Source organism: Brassica napus, chromosome C3 (genome assembly GCF_020379485.1).
Source record: "Brassica napus cultivar Da-Ae chromosome C3, Da-Ae, whole genome shotgun sequence".
NCBI lineage: Eukaryota > Viridiplantae > Streptophyta > Magnoliopsida > Brassicales > Brassicaceae > Brassica > Brassica napus.
In genome coordinates this window covers 27,691,221-27,718,616 of record NC_063446.1, presented here as the reverse complement: position 1 = coordinate 27,718,616, position 27,396 = coordinate 27,691,221, and the positions used below count along the sequence as shown (strand labels likewise).

General features: G+C 37.8%; 5 protein-coding genes across 6 annotated transcripts; 2 read left to right on the top strand and 3 right to left on the bottom strand.

Moving 5' to 3' along the window:
* The first annotated feature begins 310 nt into the window (after positions 1-310).
* On the top strand, positions 311-764 carry LOC106391043 (uncharacterized protein At1g43920, Chloroplastic-like). The gene is made up of 2 exons (XM_048749513.1): positions 311-565; positions 675-764. The coding sequence occupies exons 1-2, from the start codon at positions 311-313 to the stop codon at positions 762-764; spliced, it is 345 nt and encodes a 114-aa protein (XP_048605470.1).
* Positions 765-2,504: 1,740 nt separating this feature from the next.
* On the bottom strand, positions 2,505-4,301 carry LOC106389184 (protein CUP-SHAPED COTYLEDON 1-like). Its single transcript, XM_013829386.3, has 3 exons — positions 3,970-4,301; positions 3,259-3,542; positions 2,505-3,130 (listed from the first exon to the last, which is right to left on the bottom strand). The coding sequence occupies exons 1-3, from the start codon at positions 4,166-4,168 to the stop codon at positions 2,687-2,689; spliced, it is 927 nt and encodes a 308-aa protein (XP_013684840.1). The 5' UTR covers positions 4,169-4,301; the 3' UTR covers positions 2,505-2,686.
* A 4,353-nt stretch (positions 4,302-8,654) lies between these two features.
* LOC125584512 lies at positions 8,655-9,807 on the bottom strand. Its single transcript, XM_048753100.1, has one exon. It carries the CDS (start codon positions 9,612-9,614, stop codon positions 8,655-8,657), a length of 960 nt encoding a protein of 319 aa, XP_048609057.1. The 5' UTR covers positions 9,615-9,807.
* A 2,545-nt stretch (positions 9,808-12,352) lies between these two features.
* Positions 12,353-15,789, bottom strand: LOC106389187 (AP-5 complex subunit zeta-1). The gene is made up of 16 exons (XM_013829390.3): positions 15,551-15,789; positions 15,315-15,461; positions 15,115-15,206; positions 14,918-15,014; positions 14,777-14,820; positions 14,599-14,687; positions 14,311-14,408; positions 14,075-14,221; positions 13,848-13,995; positions 13,687-13,763; positions 13,546-13,617; positions 13,424-13,471; positions 13,212-13,339; positions 12,973-13,117; positions 12,691-12,895; positions 12,353-12,591 (listed from the first exon to the last, which is right to left on the bottom strand). Exons 1-16 carry the CDS (start codon positions 15,650-15,652, stop codon positions 12,542-12,544), a joined length of 1,689 nt encoding a protein of 562 aa, XP_013684844.1. The 5' UTR covers positions 15,653-15,789; the 3' UTR covers positions 12,353-12,541.
* Positions 15,790-15,822: 33 nt separating this feature from the next.
* Positions 15,823-20,147, top strand: LOC106389188 (putative pentatricopeptide repeat-containing protein At3g15130). Of its 2 annotated transcripts, none has more exons than XM_048753099.1 (2): positions 15,823-18,796; positions 18,896-20,147. In XM_048753099.1, the coding sequence occupies exon 1, from the start codon at positions 16,041-16,043 to the stop codon at positions 18,093-18,095; it is 2,055 nt and encodes a 684-aa protein (XP_048609056.1). In that variant the 5' UTR covers positions 15,823-16,040; the 3' UTR covers positions 18,096-18,796; positions 18,896-20,147. The 2 variants fall into 2 exon arrangements, with proteins under 2 accessions (XP_048609056.1, XP_048609055.1); XM_048753098.1 differs by having other exon boundaries at positions 15,823-18,808.
* Positions 20,148-27,396: the final 7,249 nt, after the last annotated feature.

Here is a 27,396-nt window from a genome sequence, read left to right as displayed (position 1 = left end):
AGGGGTTTTTGCCACTGAGCTAGTGGACTTTGCAATGGATATATGAACACAATTTCTTTTATTCTTCGAATCCGAGTTAAAGACAAATTAATGAAACGACGCATTTTACATTAACTTTTTTTATTAAAAAGATGGGGTTCCATCGACTCGAACTCGTGCACTCGGGTTTAATGGTAGGGGTTTTTGCCACTGAGCTAGTGGACTTTGCAATGGATATACGAACACAGTTTCTTTTATTCTCTTTGAATCCGAGTTAAATGAATCAAAAAGAAACGACGGCGTTTTCTCCTCCGATTGGTATAAACCCTAAATGGGCGAAATCATAAATCCAGTTCGCGATTCAAGCTCGATTCTCTTCGATTTCGTCCTTAAGAATCTCGATTCTCATCTCTCCTTCTTCGAGTATCGCATGATGAGTTCGGGTTGTGAGGATTCGTCTGTGAATACGATGGGAATTCGTGGTATCCCGGAGCAATGCGGCTGTGGTCGAAGAACTGGGATATACACATCAAAAACGAAGGTCAATCCAGGAATAACTTTCTTTAGATGCCCAACGTTTCAAAATGTAAGTGTTTAATTTGATTGTGTTTAAGAAAAAAACATAAGATTCAATGGCTAGGTAGTCAGTGAGAAATTGTTTGAATATAAAGATTGTGTTCATGATTTGTGTCTAGGATCACTTGTATAAATGGGTAGATGAATCTGTCTACGAAGAGGTTCAAGAGCATTGCCAAAAGTTGAATGCTTTGCATCAGATGTTATGAAAATTAAAATGGAGATCAAAAGCATGAAAACCGTGGAGGAAGACTTGAAAGAAGATGTGAGGAAGGCGAGCAATGAACTTAAGAAGCTGAATGTGATCATGAAAGTGGGTTTTTCGGTGGTTTGTTTAGGCGTTGTGATATGTCTTGTGTTGATCATGTTTGACAAAGCAGATGGGTTGTCTATGAATAGCTACTAGGAGACTGTTTATGTAAGGCTATGTTTATGTAAGAATCATGGTTCATGTAAGGCTATGTTTTAAGACAATGTTTCAGTAATGTTTATGTTTTACTTCTTGATTGTTTATAGAAGGACAAATGAACACACCAATGAACAGACCATCAAGATAAACAACATGATGAAAACACAAAGATAATAACCAACACTATCTTCATTGAGAGTTTCAAATTAAAACAGCAGGAAGAGAAGAAAGAAAAAGGTAGTTCTCATCTCCTCTGGATCAGTGTCTTCTCTGTAAGCTTGCGCATGTCTCATCTCCTCTTCATTCTCATCATCTGATGACAGAGGATCAGGGATTTTATCATCATCCCATGCATCATCATCGCCTTCGTCTTCATCAACCTCACAGTCATCATTTTTTGCTTTATCACCAAAATAAAGACTCAAATCTGTACAACCAACTTCCTCAATGCCAGCAATACCGTTCTCATCTTTCCTACCATCATCACCTATATCCCCAAATTCCTCAATCTGGAGAAATTCTTCTCTGTCATCACCATCATCACCTAGACTCCTCTCCGAGTTTACCTTCTGCTTCTTCGATTGTCTAGGAGACACAGGCGACCCGCCATATGAAGTTCCCCGCCTTGTCTTCTTCGCAACTGTTGATGCCAACATCTCAGTCTCTGGCCATTCTTCTCTGTCATCACCAGAAGGAGCCACATTTACCTTCTGCTTCTTCGAAACTCTAGGAGACAGAGTTGAACCACGCCTCGTGGCCTTCACCGGAGATGGCGACCCATATGAAGTTCCCCTCCTCGTGGTCTTCTCCGGAGATGATGCAGGCGACCCATATGAAGTTCCCCGCCTTGTCTTCGACGCCTTCGACACCTCTGTAGATGCCAACATCGATATCCCTTCAACGCTTTTACGAATCCTCGATCTCTCCGGCGATGACAAACACACAGAAGCATCGCGTTCTCCGCCCTTCTTCGACTCTTGAACCGCTTCGTCACTCCCGTAATCGAAATTCCTCATCGCTCCGAAAATCATTACCTCCCTTCCATTCCTTGTGAACTTCGTATTTACCATCTCCTCACCATTACAAGAGAAATCCCCAAATCGATTTGAGAAATTAGGGTTACGTTCAAACACGGGTTTCATTTTGTTTGATTGAAATTAAACACATCTTTTGATCAATAAAAATAAACATGTGTGATAATCTTCCGAAAAGTCCACTAGCTCAGTGGCAAAACCTCCTTAGGACCACGAGTGCACGAGTTCGAGTCCAGGCAACAAGAATTTTAATTAAGCAAAACGACGTCGTCTTGAGATTTTGTGTTTAACAAAACAACTGAATGAAACAACGTATTTTCACTACAAGGCAAAAATTAACGGTGAGTTAACACTGTCTTAACTGTCGGTTAACGGTGTGTTAATCTGGTTAGTCAACCGTAAGTTTATAAATTAACTAAAAAAATCAACAAAATATCAGGGTTTTAATGATCAGGTTCGAATACAAGTTTTTTTTGGCAATTCCCGCAAAGTTCAGTGTTTTTTTGGCCGATTTCTCAATAAAACATGCATAAAGTCATTACAAAACACGTACACAAACCAAATGCAACACAGCTACATGATTCGAGACTAATACAAACCATTTAATTAAAAACGAAAGTCTAGTTTTCCTTAAAACGAATTCATAAACGGTAGATAGATAGATAGCTTGTGACCGCATAACGAATCATCAGAGAGCAAACGGCCACGAACTCACGGCTGAGCCTCCACCGTACACTCCGAACGGCTGAGAAGGAGGCGTAAACACCGTCGGAGGCAGAGAAGGTAGATTCGGTAAAAACGCTGCGTCGATGCTAAACTGTCCAGAAGCTCCCACATCCATAAACTGACCAAACGCCACGTCATCACCGAAATGGCGAGGCTGACGTGGCAGAGACGGTGGAGGAGGAGCGGGAAGGTAAGTAGGAGGAAAGCTCGCGTCAGCATGAGCAGCAGAGGTATTGGAGAAACAGGACACGTGCTCCGTCGCATAGGCGTCGATCATCGGAGCAATTAAAGAACCAGCGGAGGCGGAGGAGGAGGAGCAGTTGACACCGCCGGAAGAAGAGATCAGTTTGGTCTCTCTACTGACAACACTGCTTTTCAGGCAGACTTTAGAGAGAACCCATTCATCCTGTGTAATAAGAACAAAACATAAAAACCACATTTTAAAAAAAAAAAAAAAAAACACATTTTGGTAGTTTACATTTTTTTTTTGTTTTGGTAAGTGAATGAATCATATAGAAAGATTACGAGATTTACCTTAGCGGAGGAAGTGATGTAATGGTAAGAGAACTTTCCATCGAGGCGATACTCATGCATGACCCAACAGCTTTTCTCACCTTTAGGAGCTCTGCCTTTGTAAAAGACAAGAGTCTTCTTCATCCCGAGAAGAGAGTTTGTCTTTGAGCTTTTGATCTCTCTGTCTTTGCCAGTTGCTTTCCAGTAACCAGCTTCTGTTGCTCTGTTCGTCCTCAGTCCCGTTGGGTACTTACGGTCTCTCAGCGTGAAGAAGTACCACTCTTTCTCCCCCATCTTCGCTTTCTCTGCTCATATGTGAAAGAAGAGTCTCAAAGTAAGTAAATACTCTGTTTTAAAAACAGAGAAACAAAGGCTGGTGATGATCATGTAGTGTTTGTTTTTAATTAAAAGTTGGACTTCATAATGTTAAAGAGTTATAACGATTGGACCTAGACCCTCTTCTTTGTATACATATATGACATTTAAATTGATAGGAGAAAAGTCTAAGCTCGAGAGGTTAGACCAATGGCTCTTTAAGTATATAAAAACAGAGTAAAGTTTGAAACTTTGAACCTATTACTAGAGTTTAAGACACAATTCTAAAGTTGGGAGGTTCAAGCAATGGCTCTTAAGTCTATAGGTAAGTCAAAACAGAGTAAAGTATGAAACTTTAAACCTATACCGATGGTTTATGACATTAAACTAGAGTTTAACAGTGTTAAGTGGGCTTACCAGGAAGCTCCCAAGGCTCAGACTTGTTGAGATCAACTTGAGAAATGGCGGCACAAGAGAAACTGGAGTCGAGGACTTTCTTGAGGAGGTAGTAAGTGATGAGCTCTTCATCGGTAGGATGAAACCTAAAACCAGGTGGCATTACGGTTTCATCTTCATATCTTGATCTCTCCCAACCATTAAACACATCCATATCCATTTGTGTGGGGAGGGAACAAAGACACGAAAGAGGACGAGGAAACTGTAAAGCTAACAAAACCCTAGATTTTCTAATTTTTAAAGACAAAGGAAGGGTAAAAAATAAAAAAAGGGTACTTTTTTAATGATCTGTGTTTCTCCTGTTCTACAAGCAACTGATGTGATATTTGACTGTAGCTAGTGACAGACAGGAGTTGATGTTGATGTGTACAATACACCACACAAAACGAATATTGTTATGAAATAACTTATAATTTATAGTATCGAGAAATTTAAATAAGAGTAGAATTTAATACCCGTAGGAAGCAAATAACACTACTATAAGTGAGAGAGTTTATTATAAGTAAGAAGAAGAAGATGTAATGGTTCTTTTCTTATAAACTCTTGTTCTTGTTTATGGTGTACAAAATAGTGAGATGAGTGATGATATTTATAGTGAACAACAATGCATAAAATATCAAAGATGGTGCTTGATTTGGTAAATGAGTGGGTGATCATAGTGCTTGATGAGTAGATGATCATAGTGCTTGATGAGTAGATGATCATAGTGCTTGAGTTGGTAAAGGAGTGGAGGATCATTTCAAAGTTTATCTTATAACACTCCCCCTTGATCATCCATCTTGTATTAAATTAAGTTTCGTAACACTCCCCTTGGGAACCGGTGTCACTCTCCGCTCTCGCTTAACGTCTTTGTTGCCTCGTTAAAAACCTTTCTAGGAAAACCCAATGGGAAAAACCATAGTTAGGTAAAAAGAGTACAACTACGTAAGCTCCCCCTCGATTGAGCAGTCATAGATCCTTCTGATGACGCATTCCAATGTTATGGACATGTTTTCTGAATACCGAAGTAGGAAGTGCTTTTGTGAAGAGGTCGGCTGCATTGTCGCATGATCGGACATATCTTACTTCAATCTCTTTCTTCTTCTCGAGCTCTTGGGTGTATGAGAAGAACTTTGGATGTATATGTTTTGTTCTATCACTTTTGATATATCCTTCCTTCGTTTGAGCAACACATGCTGCATTGTCTTCATATAGAATAGTTGGCCCCGTACTTTTGTCAATCCCACTACTTGAACAAATGTGTTGGCTTATTGATCTTAGCCATACACATTCTTTACTTGCTTCATGGAGTGCGATGATCTCAGCATGATTTGAAGAGGTAGCCACAAGCGTTTGTTTCTGAGAACGCCAAGATATAGCAGTGCCTCCGATCGTAAAAACATATCCTGTTTGCGATCGGGCTTTGTGTGGATCTGAAAGATATCCTGCATCTGCAAAACCAACCATTTGACCATTTGAATCTTTAGGGTAAAATAAGCCTAAATCAATAGTCCCTTGTAAGTAACGAAAGACATGTTTAATTCCATTCCAATGTCTTCGTGTTGGAGATGAGCTAAATCTTGCTAGAAGATTAACAGCGAATGATATATCAGGCCGTGTACAATTTGCAAGGTACATCAACGCTCCAATTGCACTTAGATATGGTACTTCCGGACCAAGTATCTCTTCTTTTTCCTCAGGTGGTCGAAATGGATCACTTTCAATGTTAAGTGATCTAACGACCATCGGGGTGCTAAGAGGAGTTGATTTATCCATGTTAAATCGTTTCAACACTCTTTTAGTGTATGTGGATTGATGCACAAATATACCATTTTGTGAATGTTCTATTTGTAGGCCAAGACAATACTGTGTCTGTCCAAGATCTTTCATCTCAAATTCTCCTTTGAGATAGTCTGATGCCTTTTGTATTTCTTTTTGAGTTCCAATAATATTTAGATCATCAACATATACCGCGATTATCACAAATCCGGATGTTGTTTTCTTGATGAAAACACATGGGCATATAGGATCATTCACATATCCTTCTTTTGTTAAATGTTCACTGAGACGATTGTACCACATACGTCCAGATTGTTTTAACCCATATAATGATCTTTGCAATTTTATTGCACATAACTCTTTAGGTTTGGAACTTAATGCTTCTGGCATTTTAAATCCATCAGGGATTTTCATGTAGATATCAGTATCTAATGATCCGTATAGATAAGCTGTAACAACATCCATGAGACGCATCTCAAGATTTTTATCAGCGGCTAGACTCATCAGGAATCTAAATGTGATCGCATCCATTACAGGAGAATATGTTTCCTCATAATCAATACCAGGTCTTTGAGAAAATCCTTGGGCTACAAGGCGAGCTTTATACCTTGTAATCTCATTTTTCTCATTTCGTTTTCGAACGAAAATCCATCTGTACCCAACTGGTCTCACATCTTCAGGTGTGAGTACAATAGATCCAAACACTTTTCGTTTGTTAAGCGAATCAAGTTCGATTTGTATTGCTTCTTTCCATTTATTCCAATCATGTCTCTTTTGACATTCATATATGGATTTCGGTTCTGGATCATCGGTATCTTCATTTACCTCACCTGACACGATATATGAGAAAGCATCATCAAGATCATTTTGTTCATTTCTATTCCATATCCTTTTATTATGGATGTAATTAATAGAAATCTCATGATTATCTTTCGATTCATGATGCTCTGATTCATCAGAGTCCTTATCATTTATTTCTTCCAAAATATTTTCTGCTATTTTGGGTGCATCATATATTTCAGCTTTCTTCTGTTTCCTAGGATTCTTATCCTTAGAACCAGCAGGTCTACCACGCTTCAGGCGTGTTTTTGGTTCTCGTGTGTCATCCTCCTTTTCTTGTTCATTTGGCATTTTGATACGAGCAGGAGCATTTGCAGCTGGTATATGAGATTTAGTTACCGTCTTGGTATCTGCAAATGCATCAGGTAGCTGGTTAGCTATACTCTGTAAATGCATAATTCGTCGAACTTCTAGTTCTGACTCTTTAGTAGGAGGATCAAGATATAACAATGATGGTACACTCCATTTTATATCACTTCCAACATTTTTGTTTTCTCCCCCTAGAACTGGGAATACATTTTCGTCAAAATGACAATCAGCAAAACGTGCTGTAAAGACGTCACCAGTCTGTGGTTCTAGGTATCTTATAATTGATGGAGAATCACAACCAACATATATTCCCAACCTTCTTTGTGGTCCCATCTTTGTTCGTTGTGGTGGTGCTACAGGCACATATACCGCACAACCAAAGATTCTAAAGTGGGAAATGTTTGGTTCTCGACCAAACGCTAACTGAAGTGGGGAATACTTATGGTATGCACTCGGTCTGATCCGAATGAGTGCTTCTGCATGCAAAATGGCATGTCCCCATACAGAGGTTGGAAGTTTTGATCTCATGATCAATGGTCTTGCAATCAATTGCAGACGCTTAATTAAAGATTCAGCCAAACCATTTTGCGTATGAACATGAGCAACTGAATGTTCAACTTCAATTCCCATTACCATACAATAGTCATTGAATGCTTGGGATGTGAATTCACCAGCGTTGTCTAGTCTAACTCTTTTAATAGTATAATCAGGAAACTGTGCTCGCAGTTTGATTATCTGAGTTAGAAATCTCGCAAATGCCACATTTCGAGATGATAATAGACAAACGTGTGACCATCTACTGGATGCGTCAATTAATACCATAAAATAGTGGAATGGTCCACATGGTGGATGTATCGGTCCACATATATCACCTTGAATTCTTTCAAGGAACTTTGGTGATTCTTTATCGATTTTGGTTGGCGATGGCCTTACGATCAATTTTCCTAGAGAACATGCAACACATGTCATTTTATTCCCTTGAGAAATCTCCTGGATTTTCAGTGAATGACCATGTGAGCTCTCTATGATTCTACGCATCATTGTACAGCCTGGATGGCCAAGGCGATCATGCCATAACGTGAACTCTTCTGGGTTCCGTTTTACTACAAGATTTGATTCGATCTCATCGATATAAGTATGATGTAATCCCGAAGGAAGTTCTGGAAACTTTTCCAATATGTGCTTTCTGCCACATTTTTCAGAAATTACATACATGTATTTCTTTCCATCCTCAGTTGCAGACTGAGTATCATATCCGTGAAGATATATGTCTTTAAAACTCAACAAATTCCTTTTAGAACTCGGAGAATATAAAGCATTATTTATGGAAAATTTTGTTCCATTCGGCAAAGTAAAGTTTGCTTTACCAGTTCCTTCAATCACGTCTGCAGGACCTGATATTGTATTGACGACAATTCTTGTCGGTTTTATATCAGAGAAATATCTCTTTTGTCTCAGAATAGTGTGCGTTGTTCCACTATCTGGTATGCATATTTCACGAATCCGTTTCTTGGATTTTGCTCCATTAGTATTTTGATCCATTTCTGAAATTATCATAAACATTAAATAAAAGTGAAACGTGAAATTTATTCATTGATTATATAAAGAAAACACACAATAATTATACATATATTGTTGTTAAAACAACATTATTCTTTGAAAACATAATTATTATACATTACAAATGAGGACTATTCAGCAGTCTTATTAGAAACATTTTCGTACTCTTCAAGAGTATTCTAGTCCAGCTCATTTGCGAAATCAGAGGATTCAAGGTATGAGGTCCCTTCAACGTTTTCCGTGAGGTTCACCTCTTTAGCCTTTCCTTTTATGGATTCTTGATATAACTTGCACAAATGTGGGGGAGTACGACAGGTACGGGACCAATGTCCTTTACATCCACATCTGTAACATACAGTCTCACTTTTCTTTGTGGTATCCTCTTCGGTTTCTTTGCCTTTATGAGGTTGTTCAGATCTAACCCATTTGTTAGATCTAATACTTTTAGGATAGTAAGGCTTTCCACGTTTGTTGTTGAAACGCCGACCACGACCTCGGTTGGTATGGTTTCTCCTTCCCGAATATTCTACCGCCGTAGCATTCACTTCGGGAAATGCCTTGGCTCCCGTAGGTCGGGAATTATGGTTTTTGATTAGTAACTCATCGTTCTTTTCAGCCAACATGAGTGTTACCATCAATTCAGAAAATTTGGTGTACCCACATTTTCTGTAAATTCGGGATAAGACGTTGTGTTCTTTGTGGAAGGTATTGTATGTCTTGTCAAGCATTTCTGCTTCGGTGACAGGGTTACCACAATATTTTAATTGTGCAACTATCCTTAAGATAGTGGAATTGTAATCTCTAACCCTTTGGAAATCCTGAAACCTCAGGGTTTTCCACTCTTCAAGAGCGTGAGGGAGATTGATTTCCTTTTGATTATCGAATCTGTCTTTCAAGGCTTGCCATAGTACAGCTGGGTCCTCAACGTCTCCATAGTCGTGAGTTAGATTCTCATCTAAGTGCTTCTTCAGGAAGATTATCGCCTCGGCTATATGCTCGGGTGGCGATTTGTTACCGACTTTTATAGCTTCGGATATCTTTTTTATTACAAGATAAGGTTTCACATTTGTGACCCATCTGACATAGTTTTCGCCGGTTACTTTTAGAGCTGGGAACTGGAGTTTCTCGATGTTTGCCATTTGTATTTCTAAAACACAAAATAGTAATTTTATTAGAACTTCATAATTTAAAAACCGTTTACATTAACCATACAAGCAATTACAAGGAGAAGCGATGTAAATAAAATTAAACCGATAATCATCTTAAATTCACTTGGAGTAAATTCTCCATCGAATAAACCATAAATAGAAACACAAATAAAAATGGCACATAAAAACAAAAGTGCGCGAATCATCTTTCTTGAAAAATTGGAGGAGAGCGATTTGAAATTTTTGAGAGAAGATGAAATGTTTTGGATGATGAAATGAAGTGAAAATGAGTTGTATTTATAGATGAAAATTACTGTTCATGACCGTTGGAGAAAGGGGAAATTTTTGAAAAAATTTCTTTGTGACCGTTGGGTTAAATCGAGTGCACCAAAAATTAGTCTGAAAATATCGTATTAAACGGTCAATCAAATCTATAAAATTTCATAAAAGTGAAAAATTATGACAATGAAATATTTATGTTATATGACAACAAATCATGCGACGGCTCAGCCGATCAATGCAGAATAATAAATAAATTATACGGCGGCTCGGCCGACCAATTAATAATAAACAGAATATAAGGCGGCTCAGCCGACCAATAAATAATAAACAGGATATAAGGCGGCTCGGCCGACCAATAAATAATAAACAGGATATAAGGCGGCTCGGCCGACCAATAAATAAATTAAATTACTAGTAAATAATATAGGCGGTATTCCGGCCATTATAACATGATATAAATAATAGTAGAGGCGGTATACCGACCATTATAACAGGGTATAAATGATACAAATAAATTTTACCGAATCGCAGAGTGATCGTGCTGATAACGTGTTATGAAATAACTTATAATTTATAGTATCGAGAAATTTAAATAAGAGTAGAATTTAATACCCGTAGGAAGCAAATAACACTACTATAAGTGAGAGAGTTTATTATAAGTAAGAAGAAGAAGATGTAATGGTTCTTTTCTTATAAACTCTTGTTCTTGTTTATGGTGTACAAAATAGTGAGATGAGTGATGATATTTATAGTGAACAACAATGCATAAAATATCAAAGATGGTGCTTGATTTGGTAAATGAGTGGGTGATCATAGTGCTTGATGAGTAGATGATCATAGTGCTTGATGAGTAGATGATCATAGTGCTTGAGTTGGTAAAGGAGTGGAGGATCATTTCAAAGTTTATCTTATAACAAATATATATTTATTATATAATCATTAATTAATACCGCTAAATTGTAATAGAATCTAGGATAATTATAATTGTCTATTGAGCATGCAATGTGTGCGTGACTGGAAATCTCAGGGGACTCTACGTCAGCCAAAATCTCTTAAAACTAAATAATTAAATTAACGGATACTAGTTGGATCTTTTTTCTGAGCTTCAACATGTATAAGATTCTATACGCGCATTAATGTTTTCAAGACAAAAACTTTATTACAAGAAGAAAAAAAAGTAAGAGCATGGATGCATCAAATCGTGAGAAGAGATCACATCCATCCATCAATTATCTGTCACATGGAAACGTCGCACATATACAAAGATGGAGGAGTCGCAGGCTTTACATCAAATCATATTCCCATGCATCTTTCAATTTTTTTCTCCTCCTATGCTCTGCTATTTTTCACCTCTATGCGACCCACAAATTACTCTACCTATTTCTTTTAAATGATTTCACACTTTTGAAGATTATTTTTTTTTCTTTTCAATCACACTTTTTTTTTGAAGATTATAAATTACATTTTGGTGACTGGTAGATAATAGTTGTAGGTTGACACGTTACATTGAGTAGGGAGAAATAACACATGGGTTTCATTATTGTGGAGAATACGTTTCAATTATTTAACAAAAGATTATTGAAAAAGAAAAGATTTTAATAGTTGTGGATTGTTTTGCATGAAAACAGAGATCGAGAAAAAGAAAACTTGTGCACCGAGAGACGACCAATAAGGAAGCCGAGTGACGTTATATACCTGTGGTGGAGGAGCGAATCATCTCCGCCGCCCTCAAGGCCTCAACCCTACGGCGTCGTTTTCGAGTATACGGCAAAGTTTGGGACCCACCTCAAACAGTTTTGGCATTTTCTGGTTCGGACATGTTAGAAAAAGGATCAAACTCGTTGAGTTCAAACTTGTCATGATTAGGTCGAATAACCTAAAAAGAAACAAAAAACAATTCTAAATTTAAACCAGACCGAATCAAAACCAGATTCACTTTAAACACGAATCTAACCGGGTCAGTGATTAGATAATGCAATTTGGGAATTTTGTGTTTTGGTTTGATTCGGTTAGGTTAATTCTATCTCCGAATTTTCGATTATAGAGACATATCATGTGTTTCAAAAAAAAAAGAGACATATCATTCTTTCAGTGATTTATAAAATTTGGTTCAATTTTAATTTAATTATTTTGATTTTTGGTTTCCGATTTGAATGATAAAATTAATAACTGGTTAATATCTGAGAAAATTTCAGATCTAGTTTGGTTTAAATTTTAGGATACTTTTAATAAATTTAATCGATAATTTATTTAAAAAATATGGAGTAATTTGAATTTTTATTTTGGTTCATTTTGATTTTTGATTTTCGAAACACAATCAAAAAAATTGGATAAAATAATAAGCAATTTGGTTCAGTTCGTTTTTTTTTTTTTTTTTTTTCCAAAACAGAATCTACGCGATATTTATGAAATTTGGTTAAGTTCGATTTTTAGTTTTGGGTAAATTATACACAAACAAAACCAACACCTTTGGGTTTCAATTTTCACAACAAACAATTTGAGACTTTTTACAGAATTATATCAAATTTTGATCCAAAAAGGTTACAAACCGAGGATGGTTAGTGGTTACATTGATGGAAATCAAATAAATCAAAACCGGGAATGGTAACAAATCCAATTTAAAAGGCTTTCTTTGATCAGTTTTTGATGATGACATCAGAGAGAGCAAAGTCATGGAACGGTGGACCTGCAAGAAACAGACACAACTTTAAATCTCTCTTGCAAACTACACACTATCATCTACCTTAGTTGAATCAATCAAATGTTTAAGAAGATGAGAAGTAACCTCCTTGTTCACTTAGAATGTGAAACGGAATGTGTGCAACCATTTTGTCCCCACCCTCACTCCAATTAACCGTGCCAGGAAACCGTTTCTCTGACACCCGTGAAGGTCCTAACACAGACCAACAGATCCCTGGTTCGTTCATCAGTCTTAAGTAATCATGTGCTCGTCTCCAAACCCTTGCATCTGATATCCTAGACCTAACCACCTACATAGTTTTGTAACTCAGACTTTAGTGATCATTGCAAAGTGTTTTCAATGGGATTCAGATATGTCTCCGCGTACCTTTCCCAAGGCGACACGAGCTCTTGGCAACAGCTCACGGTGATAAGTTGCGAGCTTTGCGATAGCTGTCACTACAAAACACAAGAGCCTCGACTGAGTTGTTCTTCTGGAACCGTTCCCAGATTCTTGCCTCAGACCTAGACGGCTTTGTTTTTTTGGGTTGTTGGAAGCAAAAGTGGTGTGTAAATAGAAAGGCATGAAGAAGATGGTAGTATATAACAAAAAGGCTAATGTGATACCTTGATGAGAGATTCTCGTAGAGAAGCAGCTCTAAGCTTTCAAAGAGCTCTCGAGCAGCTTCCTTGTGTGATTCTCCCCCACCACCATACTCTCCAATTGCCCAACATAGCTGTAAAGCTAACTCTCTCTATGGCAAAAAAGAAAAACATGTTTTAGAGAAGATTGATAATCTTTTTACAAAGAATCCGTTGAGAGATATCAGAAAACTGACCTTAGCAGGGTCATCATAAGCTTCTCCAAGCCTGTCAATTATAGGCTTCTGCATTATGTAAACGAGTTTCAGCAAAATTAAAAAAAAACTTACAATCGTAATAAAACGAAGGCATTACTTACTTTCAACAGCGCAATGAAGTTTGGAGACCTCTGAAATGCAGCCAACACGAATTCAAGTAGCCTCCTGCGGATCTGTATACACATCTCTGTAAGATAAGGTCTCAATATACAGGTTCATACAAAAGATGCGTTGATGGTTACCTCATGAGAAAAGTTCTTATCCGGAAACATTGTAGAGTTCCTTGTCATGAGTAGAGGGATTAATGCACATATCAGAGCTGAAAACAGATAAATCACTTAGAAAGAAAAGAAAACAAGCATGAACAGACTCAATAGTGCTCAAGGGTCTCAATAATCTTTACAGTCATTTGCGTCTCGCAAGGTAACACTAAAGTAGACATCAAGAAGCCGAGGAGCAATCTTAAGTGTCTGCTTCATCCTCTCTGACCGAGGACCGCTCGCAGCAGCCTGCAACGCTGCGTTTAGTGCAGGTGAAGCGCGGTGTCTTTCCTGCAGTACAAAGTACACTAAAGACTTTCAGTTTTTATGAAATATCTGAATAATGTAGAAACTGAGGCAAGAGGCATACAGCTAGACCATCATTTTCGTCCTTGAGAAGCTCAAGAAACAGGGGATCAGCTACGTCTATTGTATTGTTATCTTCAGACTCTGAGTCATCCCCTCCGTCTCCGATGGTTGAACCGGTATAGGCTTCATCCATAAGGGCAAGAAGCATCTGCACTCATGGAGATCCGTGGCATTCAGTGACTATATCTGAGAACACAGTCTAGCAAGTAAATGTGTTTTTTAATGAGATATAAAAACCTCAGGAGCTGCACTCTTCTGGATTGAAGCAATGCTACCTCCGACCCTTGACCCTGACCCGGAGCTCCTTTCCACCTTTTCTAGTGCCACAACCAGCACTAGCAAAAAAAAAAAAACTAAATTAGGCTGAGAGATTATATAATTTCAAGCATCAACACAGATTACTACACATGCTCAAAACCATGGAGATTATTAAACCAGCAGCTTGTGATTCACCTAACTGGCATCTAAACCACAGTCCAAAGAACTTATATACTAGAGTAGCATTTCTCAGAAAGGGAGACTCACTTGGCAAGTCTAGAATGGATGGAAACAGAGGGAGAAATGAGCCAGGTGATATCAGTCCTGGGAATATCTTCAGGAAGGACTTCTCCAACCTGAAATAAGGAGCATGAAATAAACACTCCTTGAGGTGATTGATTAGATAACTTATGAAGAAAAAAGAAGCAATAAGGATTCGGCTTACTTCTCCCAATTCCAGGCAATGAGCTTAAGCAACAACGGGAAAAACTGCACACAGAATTGCATTTATTAGATGGAGAAGACTGTACATATGTTCTCGCTTCATTCTCAACTGAATTAACATTACATTAGGCAGTTTATATACCTGAGGGAGTAAGTTAGGGAAAGACGCCAAGAGCTTTCTCTTATTCTCGATAAGAAACTCACAAGTTGCCTCAGCAACAGCAGCATCCGAGAACTCACTACACAAGAAAGAGCCAATGTACATGTTAATTGATAAATACCCACAAAATCATCTACATGAAGGTTCATTTCAATACAACCATAAGGAAAGAAAGATACCGGCTAAGACAGGAGCGGAAGAAAGTCCTCAAACTCGGGTCAGCATCGTGCAGAACCATATCTCCAAAATCAAGAAAAAACTGAAGAATGGCCTAACATACACACACACACACACAAAAAGGATCATCCTTTAACGCACCATACGATATACCAAAACCATAATCAAACAAAAGCATTCATCATCTTGGTGGGTAACATACTAGCAAGAGAAGACCTTTGGAGGTCCCTGTCTCGGACTGAGTCAGCGAAGCAACAGAGCGTTGGAAGACCTTATTGATCTGAGGGTAAATTCTAGCCACCAGATCGTCTGAATTCTCCAATTTACAGAACCCATGTAGCTTCTTCACCTAATGATCCATTGACATTCGTCACAAATCACGAAAGATGGATGATTCCTTTGTACATCGAGAGAGACACATAATTGTTCGATGCTTACTGATTGTAGCACAGATGGATCGGAAGCAGGATCCGTGGAATCACGCGCGCTGTTGCTTAGGATCCTGAGATGATAATTCCAGTCTCCGTCTTGATCATTCATGCTTTTATTATACACCACGAGAATGCTCGCTCAGTTGAAAGAAGAAGAAGAAGAAGAAGATGGAGCAGAGAATTAGATGGAAGACGCGTCGTTTGGTATTTGTGTCATTAGACTGCATGTCATCTTTAGTATTTTCCACGGTTTGGAACGTCACGCTATTTTTAATCAAACCCGAGACTGGATTGGGCTGCGGACCTTCAGAGTTAAGCCCAAACTGTGATAAATGGATTACAATGAGACGACATCGTTTAGTCCACCGAGTCTTATCGTAAAAGACTACATGTCATTTATAGTAGCAGAAGACAGCACGCAGTTGTTTCAGTTAAACTCGTTCATTCAGGCGGTAAATTAGATTTCTTATTTTTTTCATTCAAACAAGACTTTACTGATGCTTCTGAACCAGCGACAAAGCCTTGTCACAATCTTGCGTGTCTGCACAAAGAATGGACTTTCTGATCAAGGCCGTCAAGTTCACTGCTTTCTTCTCAAGTTGGGATCGTGCTTAGATCTGTTCACGAGCAATTATCTTATAGATATGTATAGCAAATGCAGAGAACCCGTCACCGCTCACAAGGTGTTCGACAAAATGCCTGAGAGAAACGTTGTTTCATGGACGGCTCTCATGAGCGGACACGTACTCAACGGTGAACTCAACGGATCATTATCTCTCTTCAGCAAGATGGTGCGTCACGGTGTTAGCCCTAACGAGTTCACTCTCTCGACGAATCTCAAAGCTTGTGGCTTGCTTAACGCACTTGAAAAGGGATTGCAGATACATGGGTTTTGTTTGAAGATGGGGTTTGAAACCATGGTTGAGGTTGGGAACTCTTTGGTTGACATGTACTCAAAATGTGGAGGGATCAATGAAGCTGAGAGAGTGTTTGGTTCGATGGTTGATACTAGTTTGATAACGTGGAATGCTATGATAGCTGGGTATGTACATTCAGGGTATGGTGGTAGAGCTTTGGATACGTTTAGGATGATGCGAGAAAGACCGGACAAGTTCACTTTGACTAGCTTGTTAAAGGCTTGCAGTAGCATTGGTATGATTCACGGAGGTAAACAGATTCATGGGTTTTTGATCAGGAGTGGGTTTCCTTGTTCAAGCTCAGCAACGATAACAGGTTCTATTGTTGATTTATATGTCAAGTGTGGTGATCTCTTTGGTGCTCGGAAAGCTTTTGATCAGATCAAGGAGAAGACAATGATCTCATGGAGCTCACTGATTCTTGGATATGCTCAAGAGGGTGACTTCGTGGAGGCGATGAGTTTGTTTAGGCAGCTAAGGGAGCTAACCTCTCGGGTAGACAGTTTTGTTCTCTCTGGGATCATTGGCGTCTTTGCTGACTTTGCCCTATTGCGGCAAGGGCAACAAATGCAAGCGCTTGCTGTTAAACTCCCATCTGGGTTAGAAACATCTGTTTCAAACTCGGTGGTGGACATGTACCTCAAGTGTGGGTTAGTTGACGAGGCTGAGAAATTTTTTGACGAAATGCAGTCGAGAGATGTGATCTCCTGGACGGTGATGATCACTGGCTACGGGAAGCATGGGCTTGGGAAGAAAGCAGTTAGTGTTTTTAAACAAATGTTGAGATACAACATTGAGCCTGACGATGTATGCTACTTAGCTGTACTCTCAGCTTGTAGCCACTCTGGTTTGATCAAAGAAGGAGAAGAACTTTTCTCGAACTTACTAGAGACGCCTGGGATCAAACCTAGAGTAGAGCACTACGCGTGCGTTGTTGATCTATTAGGACGAGCTGGTCGTTTGAAGGAAGGTAAACATCTCATTGACTCAATGCCTGTGAAACCGAACGTTGGAATATGGCAAACACTTCTTAGCGGATGTAGACTACACGGAGACATCGAGCTAGGGAAAGAAGTGAGTGAGATTCTTTTGAGGATCGATGGAAACAATCCTGCGAATTACGTGATGGTGTCTAATCTCTATGGACAAGCTGGTTACTGGCAGGAGCATGGGAAGGCAAGAGAGGTTGGGAAGACGAGAGGGTTGAAGAAAGAAGCCGGTATGAGCTGGGTTGAGATTGAGAGAGAGGTTTATTTCTTCCGTAGCGGAGAGGATTCGCATCCCCTAACGCCAAGGATTCAGGAGGCTTTGAGAGAAGTTGAAAGAAGAATGAGGGAAGAGTTGGGATATGTTTATGGTTTGAAACAAGAGATGCATGATATAGACGATGAGTCCAAGGAGGAGAACTTAAGAGCTCACAGTGAGAAGCTAGCGATTGGTCTGGCGTTGGCGTCAGGGGGGTTGAACCAGGAAGCAAAGACGATAAGAGTGTTTAAGAACTTGAGGGTATGCGTAGATTGTCATGAGTTCATCAAGGGGTTGTCTAAGATAATGAAGATAAAGTTTGTTGTGAGAGATGCTGTTCGGTTTCATAGTTTTGAAAATGGTTGTTGTTCCTGTGGAGATTACTGGTGACTCTTAAGGTTTGATTACTTCTGCTAAGCATTGAACTGGGTTTCATGCTAATGTCCGAAACTCTAGAGCTACTCAGAAGAGAAAAGAATGCTTACAAACACACCTCAGAAGGGCATCTTAGGGTTGCTCCATGGAAGACTGAGATTCATAGAGGTCAGATGAAGATATATGTCAGATCACCTTGCTTGATTTAACACTAATGTGACTTGTGAGTATAGCTTAGCTGTGTTGTGTGATTTGAATTTGGTCATCACATATTTGTGAGTAGATTTATTTTAGAATCTCGTCGGTCCGTTTACTTCATCTGCAAGTCTGTGGATGTTCGAATGGATTGGTATTGTTCTTTGGTTAGTATCATTTTGATTACTCAGTATGATACTAATGTACTTACTTTTTGTGCCCATAGAATGTTGTTCTAATATCTTAATCTGTCTTGAGATATCTCAATTATCACAACAGCTAGGAGCAATTTCTCAGGAGTATCTCAACCATGCATATTCAAGTCAATGTTTTAAATAAAAAAGCTTTTGAGTAACAAAACAAGCAGTGAAGACAATGTGATAGAAAACACAGTAACATTATGGTGAATAGGGATTATATTGCATTATTTCCTCCTCTCTCCTCTCTCCTCAACTCTCTCAAGCGCGACTTCAGATCTGATACATTCACCAGCGTCCGGCGGCGAATGTGAGCGCGTGCCGGTGCCGGTGCCGGTGACTCCTCTCCTCCCTAATCTGGTTTTTATTTGCTTCGCCGGTTGACTCTCCTCCTCAATTGTCTTGTTGTTGGCTCTGGTTCAGTGTGTCTTGCCGTCAAGGTTTCCGCGCGTGAGGTTCTCTTCTGCGGTGGAGACTCAACTAGTCCTGGTGTCGTGACGCGGTTTAAGCCGGCGGAGTTGGCTTTTCTAGGCTGAGAGAGAGTAGATCGTGTGTCCTCTTTTAGATCTCTCTCTCTCGTGACCTCTGAGTCCAAGGTTCTGCGGAAGGTGCGTTGCATTGATTTTGCGGTGTTGTGGTGCTGCTCTTGTCCTATAGTGACGTGCGGCTTCAACAGTTGGTGCAGCGAGTCTCAACGGCGTCGTTAGGGCTCTTCTCCTCTTTGTTGAAGTCAAAGGTTGCTTCAGGTTAGTCGGAGATGGGTCGCGGGTGTGGTGTGCAGTCGGGGATGACACTGCTTCCGGGTCCGACTCATGTAGGCGTACTGAGTTGGTTGTTTAACTAGTCGTCTATGGCTGGTTAAATTCCACTTTGTAAGCCTTTCCGATTCATCACCTTGTCATTGATTTGAGTTCTCCGGTGGATAGCGGCAACTTCTTCATCGTAGTTCGGGCTCTCGAGTGTGCGTTTATTTGGCTCACTGTTGACTCCGGTGATCCGTTTGCAAGTCACAATCACGTCTCTTTGGTTCTCGAAGGCGACAAGAGAGGTCCCTACCTTGGTCTCGGTCGTGGCGGAGTCGCTCTTGTGTCTTGCTACCATCTCAGTGCTGGTGACGAGTCACTTGATTCCTCATTAGTAGTGTAGCTTGGCTGTTTGTGCAGGTCGTTAGAGCCCTCTCAGTTGGTATTTGGCTTAGAGGTCAGTCCTGTTTGGTGTACAAGTTTGTTGGCGGCAGTAGCAAGCTCTCTGCTTGGTTGGGAGGCGGTTTCAAACGCTGTGTACAAACTGAGCCTTGGTGGCGTCTGCAAGGCTTCATGGTAAGTATCCGAAACACTCCCCTATTCGTCGTCTAGTGCTTCATGGATAGTGACTGTTATAAGCTCGATGGAGTTCATTGGAAGCTAGCTACTCTGAAGACGACTCGGGAACTCCCGGCATCCGAGGCAACAAGGAGAACCTCAGATTCTCGGGATCCTCGTCATTGGTAGAGAACGTAACCAATTCTAAAGAATTTCAGAAAACGAACTAGTGGAATGTGCCGGGTTTAGTGGGCAGGCGAAGCTAGTTTGTAATAGTTTTGACTTTGGAAATTTTGTTCAAAACCTCTGTTTGTAACCGAAACTAAATTCCCGATTTTCGGGTTGAATTAATATATTTTATATTAAAAAAAACATTATGGTGAATATCAAATGGATGGATACATTAAAGATCAATAACACTTCTTGAAAAGGGGGGTGAATATCAATGGATATTAGCTTTTCCTCTACAGATTATTATGTAACTGAGGTTCACTGTGTTTTTTTGGGTCGTTAAGTCATTATATTATATCAGTCAATAAGACAGACCATCCGTTTTTCCAAGAGATGGGCCTTTCCCAGATAAGATGGATTATTTTTGTTTTGTGCCTGAAGAAATGGTTATAAATAGAAATGGTTACATTCATAGACATTTTTTGAACTTGTAATATCATAATAATACACTTCTCACTTTGTACACACTTTCTCATTGTTCAAATACAAAAATACCGTCTAAATAGACCATTAACTATCATTCTCTCTCTCCCAACTGAAACACAAGCATAATGTAGATTTCAAAAAGAAAAATCAAACCACCGCAGTGAATTTGTGTGGAAAAGGATGCGACCAGAGTGAATTCATGTGGCTTCGAGGTGAGAGGTGGTTGATGGTGGAGCTGTGGTTGATGGTTGAGAGTTAGAGTAGAAGAGAAGATTTTTCGGCGGCGTGAAAAAGGAAACAATGGATGCAACCAAAGTGGATTTGTGTGGATGGTGGCTTGTGAGGTGATTGTGTGGAACTGACGAAAGTGGTGGTCAGAGGACAGTGGGAAGACATGACAATGAGGATTTGAGGGTGTAGATTTGACGGTGTAGAGGAGGAGAAGATGGATGCAATCAAAGTTGATTTGTGTGGCTGGTGGGTTATGAGGTGGCTGATGGCGAAGCTGACAGAGGCTGTGGATGAGAGCTTAGAGTATAGAAGAAGATCTTTCGGCGCGTGGAGGAGGAGACTGTGGATGCAATGTCGCCGGTGAGTTGCAAGGTGAGTGTGTGGACACTACAAGAATTTAAAATAAACATGAAACTATAGAAGGATGTATAGTTTTGGTGACAGTGGTGGCGACTGAAAAAACAGAGATGCTAGTGGTTATGGAAGAAATTTTGACCGGAAAAAATGGTGACGGTGCTGGCCGTATAAGAAACAACTAATGGTGATGGCTTTTGAAAAAATGGGAATGATGGCGGCCATGGAAGAAACGGCAACAGTGGTAGCCGTGAAAAAAACGGTGACAATGGTGGCCGTGAAAGAAATGGCGACGGTGGTGGAAGATCTACAACGAAATGATAGTTTACAAGAAAAAACGGATTTGAAAAAAATAAATAGATCCAAATAAAGAGATAACATGAGTAGAATGGAAGGAGGAGAAAAAAAATGAAAGGAAGAAGAGAACGCAGAAGAAGAGAAAAAAAAAAGAAAAATAAATAAGAGACAATTAGGCCAAAATACAAAAAGAATGGCATAATTAGGTATATGCTATGAAAATAATAATTTGGGCCAAATAGTTAATTGAGATGAAGTAAATATACATATTTGCCATTTCGCAAATCTGATAGATAATTTTTGTTATAGTCCTCTAAGATCTTAGAACATGATTATCCCATGAAATCCACTTGCATTTTTTAATGATTATTTAATTATATAAATGTACTTAAGTGGATTAAGAATTCTAGTTAAAAAATTCTTATTTTGAGTGGTCAATGAGAATTTTTTAATTAAGAATTCTTAAAAAAAAAATTAAAATTTTTAGAAGAATTGAAGAAGATCACTTACTCAATAAGAAGAAACATAAACAAGAAAACCTTACTTGTTGGCCTCGAGTTCATCTTCTTTTAACCTCATTTTTGCAGCAGCAAGGTTAGCATGAGGGTCCCGAATCCGCACACCACAAGGTCTCGAAATGGCATCTTCCATAGGCACGCCTTTACAACATCTTCTTTCCCTAGTGCGATCTTATCATACTCATCTTCTTCGTCCTGCGTCAAGAAGCAAAAATTTCAAGCCGTGAAGAATTGTTTCAATGGTTTATGAATTAAAAAAAAATTTGTTTCACATCAAAAGGTATAGAAACAATGCTCAGTATAAAAAAAAAACGAGATGTTCTCCTACTAAGCCTACGACTGTTAACAATAAAAATTGAAAATTCAAGAACCTTCAATTGGAAACTGATACGAACCTTTTAATTTGCAAAAGAACTAGAAAATTTTGGCTACCATTTCTCTTAACACTAAGCTAAATCTCTCTTGGAGATTAAAAGTAATTCAAACTGATACGAACGTTAGTCTAAATCTTTTAATTCTTCATGTGTGAACAAAGGTTCATATCAAGATCATTGTGTTGAAAGTTCACGTACTACAAAACCTAACGATCTTCCAGGCTAATGATATGAATACATATGAATTCAATTGTTCCCTAGTTTTACTCAAGCGTTTCCTAACTTGCACAATCGTTACCTAACCAAAACAATTTAAAGAATAATTGATTATACCTCATCATCGAGAGTACGGTCAAGGCCCATGGATGCCCTGATGCTCCAATCATCATCCTCATCACCAAAATCCTCGTCACCACCTTCCTCACCCTCCTTCCGATCAGTGCTCGAGATCCCCTGCTGCCTCAAAATCTCGTCGAACGATGACGCACAAGGCATCTCTTCCCTATCGTACGAAGCGAGCTGCTCTCGCTTCCACTCCCGCTTCTCCACTTCTGCGCCGGAGAGAGACCACACCGAGCCCGATTGCGTTTTTGTCGCAGCAGCGGCGCAGAAGACGTGGAGGTAGTAGAAGACGTGGAGCGGGAGAAGGCGAGAAATTCGAAGATCCTCTTGACGCGAGACTGGAAATCTTCGTCTGCCATCGCAAATCGATTTGGGGGAAGAAAGGAAAAAAAAGAATCACAAAAGCCGACACGTGTAATAAGAGTCCCCTTTGCGATCGGTTCCAAAAACGCTTAATTAAGGATCGATTATCCTTATTTCTTTCTTTTTGATTTACTTAAATGCCTTCTTTTGTTTAAAAACCCATCTTAGAAACTGCATTAATGATGCTCTTAGGCTGTATTTCGTAGATTTGCAATAGATTTGGTAAATATATTTTTAGTTTTTCTCGGTTAGCGAGGAGGTGTAACAAGAGAACATATATGAGAAACTTAAATCTGGACCATATATTTCTGAGCAAAACGGTGCATTAAATAACGTATCCACACTTAAGATTTCCCAACTTTACATACAAAAAAATATAAGCAGGAGAGATGCTTAACCTTCTTTCTCTTCGTCTCTATAAAATCAAGTAGCCAGAGAGTCAACTTGGGTCATTAAGAAACAAGTAAAAAGTCAAAAGGAGCTTTTAAGAAGGTAGCTGAGTTAGAAAGGTATGTTTCGATTTAAAATCTTCTTTTTGTAGACTTATATTTACTACTTCATATGTACTTTTCACCAACCTTCTGCTTTGATTTCTGATTCCTTCTTTAAAGTACAATCTGTGTCATTTTAAAAAAATATATATATATAGTTAGTTTTTTCCCTTTTTTTGACAACTGACAACGGATTTTTGCGACACGTGTCATCCATGTAATTTTTTTTACATTTTAGATCCTTCTTTTTTTTAGGTTATTGCAATTTGGCCAAGTACTTTCTAATCGTACACTATCGAATCCTTTTTGCACTAACTATTATCGTATAAAGTTTTATAATTTATTTTATTGTTCACTAAAATTCAAGATGAATAAAGAAAGAAATAAAATAATAAAAATATATTTTCCATATTCAATTTATTCACAACTAAAAATAACATAAACTTTTGTTATTTTATTATTTTTATACCATTTTCTAATATTTAATTTACAAATTATATATTTATTTAACTATTAAAAAAATAAAATGATCAAACTAATAAGAAGAAATTAGAGTGCAATACATAATCTAAACATCGGAGTTTTCAGGGCAAGGCTGGTATAGTACTTTATCGGGGTTTGATGGTCTGTTAGGGGCAAGGAATGTAAGAGCATGTCTTTTACCCCTCCATTCGGAGGTAGAGGCATTGATTTGGGCAATGGAATGTATGAAGAATTTAAGACAGTTTCAGGTAACGTTTGCAACAGATTGTTCTCAATTGGTGAAGATGGTTTTGGAACCAGAAGAATGGCCAGCATTCGAAAGCTATCTGGAAGACATCAAGCTTATCAAAGGAATTTTCCTCAATTCAAACATCGTTCATGTACCTCGGACGGCGAACCTTCGGGCGGATAGCTTAGCACACAGTGCTAGGAAACAATCGTCCTTTGTCGTTCACATGAATGCGGAGTTACCGATTTGGTTTACAGAGTCAATATGAGTCTGTAAATGTTTTGCTGTAAAAAAAAAAAAATCTAAACATCAAACTTCCCCAGTCACAGAGAAAAAGCAAAATACCATAGTAACACTAACTCAATAGATGTTTGGAACTGAAAAAAGATAAGAAGACTAACCTATCTCATCTTACCATAGAGTGTTTTGGCAAAAACAAACAGATGTCAGAAAAAAGTAAAAAGATAAAATTAGGGACAAATCAATCTCCGGAATACAAAGGATCACGTTCAAGCACCAGCGCAAAAAACCAAAAAAACAGGTTAGAGAAAGAATAATCATCGGAAGAACAAAGTCACAACGAAACAAAAAAACGCATGTCTAAAGCACCAGAATTACAACCACCAGCTAAGAGATAAGAAGCACCTCACAAACTAAACAAGCACATACAAGGCTTTCATGCCACCGAGGAACCACAAAACTCTGAATAGAAGAAACCAAAGCTCCAAAAACTAACTCTGCATACCTACACCAAGAAATGCATGAGAAGAAGATAAACAACTTGAGTGGGGAGAATGGAAACCAACCACCAAGAAACCAAAGCTTAACCTTGAGACCATAAACAAACTTCCAAGCGCACAAAACATACACAAAGAAAAACACTATCAAAACTTGGAGTAGCAAATATGGAAAAAGGGAGAGCCAACAGAGACGTGATCATCGATGAAAGGTGCAACAAGATGAGAGAGCAAAAAGATAAAAAGAGACAAAAAAAAAATCAACAAACCGTGGAGCCATCCTCGAGCTATGAACAAGAGCATAGAAGTCAAATCACAAAAAACAGATCTTGAAAACCAAGACGAGCAGAGACTATTGACGGCAAACCAGCGAAGAGGAAAACAACATCAATGACAACTGAACTTTGACCCAACCTAACGAGATTTAGTTTCTAACCTTAACCAAAACCTAAGGAAAAAATGACCAATATTGACCGAAATAACATACAACGCCGTAACAAACAACCACACAACATGGAAATAATATGCCTGATCTATTAACAAATACCAGATAATCTAACAAAAAAGAAGGTGAGGAAAAATAAGAGCACGGAGGTGAGTCTTTTCCCAGTGATGGTGAGAAGAACTGCACACTGGAGAGGTAAACGAAATACATAGATTGTGATGGCTCACGGTCAAAATATGGAGGAGAGTGCAAAAAACATCTAAAAAGAGTAATGTAAAAATTTTAAATACAATTTTGACGCCGTTAATCTTAGAATCAACAAATGGCTAAAGACAAAGTTATAGAAATTAAATATGTTTTACATCAGAAACTCACTTCACCACTAACAAGTAGTATAATACATATAACAACACATTATTAAAAAGACAAACACATAATATATTAACTTATTACCTACTACTACATAATATAATAAAACATCAAATAATGGTCTTCACAAATAAATATTGAACACATAATCACATCATCCAAAAATCATATTTAAGAACAATAAAACAATATTCCGCGCGAAGCGCAGACACCCCTATGTTGGTAATAAACCTTCATATTTTTAAAGATTCAGTTCATATGACAAGAGGATATCTATACTATACTAAAAGGGGGATATAAGCCATGGAGAGGATGTCCACATAGGATAGAAAAATCAACCAATCAGAGAATCCGAAATTGCCATGTCATCTCATTTTTTTCGTAAAAAATAAAAAAACAATGCGAAGGTGAGAATCGAACCCGGGTTAGTATGATATATATATAGTATAGTTACCACTAAGCCATTGAAACATTCTTGGACACAAATACAAGAACCACTAAGTATATAATCACAAACTCTTATGTACATTTACAATAATATGAATTCAACTTTCAAGACTCCGATACTTTGTTTTGTAAAAAAAAAATAAGTAAGTGACTAAGCTAATATATTCTTAGAAAGTGTGAGAACGTTGACAAATATGAAAAAGCATAGATTTTTGTTTTCGTGACAAAGTTAAGAATTTTGTAAAAGTAAGTTTAACATATAAATTTTCGTGACAAATATGAAAAAACATAGATTTTTGTAAAATTTTGACAAAAGAACTCATAACATACTTCTCTAATATCTTAATAAAATATTATTTAAGGGTGCAATAATTAAATATATTAATTCAATAAATTTTGTAATTTATAGACAAAACAATAACACAACAAATTTTGAAACATTTGTTTAACCTATCGATTTTTTTTCATGAGAATCCAACTAAACAAGATAAAAATAATAATTAGATTTACAAATATTTAATTACCATTTTATTCAATTTTGATTAATTTCAAATTATCATAATGTATCTTTTTGAAGTTACAAATATGAAAAAGCATAGATTTTTGTACAATTTGACAAAACAACTCAAAACATATTTTTCTAATGTCTTAATAAAATATTATTTAAGGATGCAATAATTAAATATATTAATTCAATAAATTTTATAATTTATAGACAAAACAATACCACAACAAATTTTGAAACATTTGTTTAACCAATCGATTATTTTTTCATGAGAATCCAACTAAACAATTAGATTTACAAATATTTAATTACCATTTTATTCAATTTTGATTCATTTTAAATTGTAATAATGTATCTTTTTGAAGTTACAAAAAAATAATGTTCTTTCTTTATTACACTAGCATTATATATAGATTCTATATACACAAAATAAATATAATATAACAACATAAATTTACTTTCCCCGATTCATATGAAAACTTTTTAAGTTATCCACCAAAGCAAATTAATTAAATCAATGAAATTGTTAAAATACAGCAAATTAATATATAATTTTATTTTAAATTAAATTATTTAAAAAGTGTATTTTCGTTAAAACAAAATAATAAATAAGTAAAACTGATTTGATGGTAATTTTTATGATATATATATATATCAATTCTGTGAAAGAAATAAAAGCTTAATATGGAAAAAAATCTTAAATACAAAAACCTCTAAAAATTAACAAAAAAACTAATAAATTAAACTATGATATCACTTCAAAGCTTCTTAGACCATATTA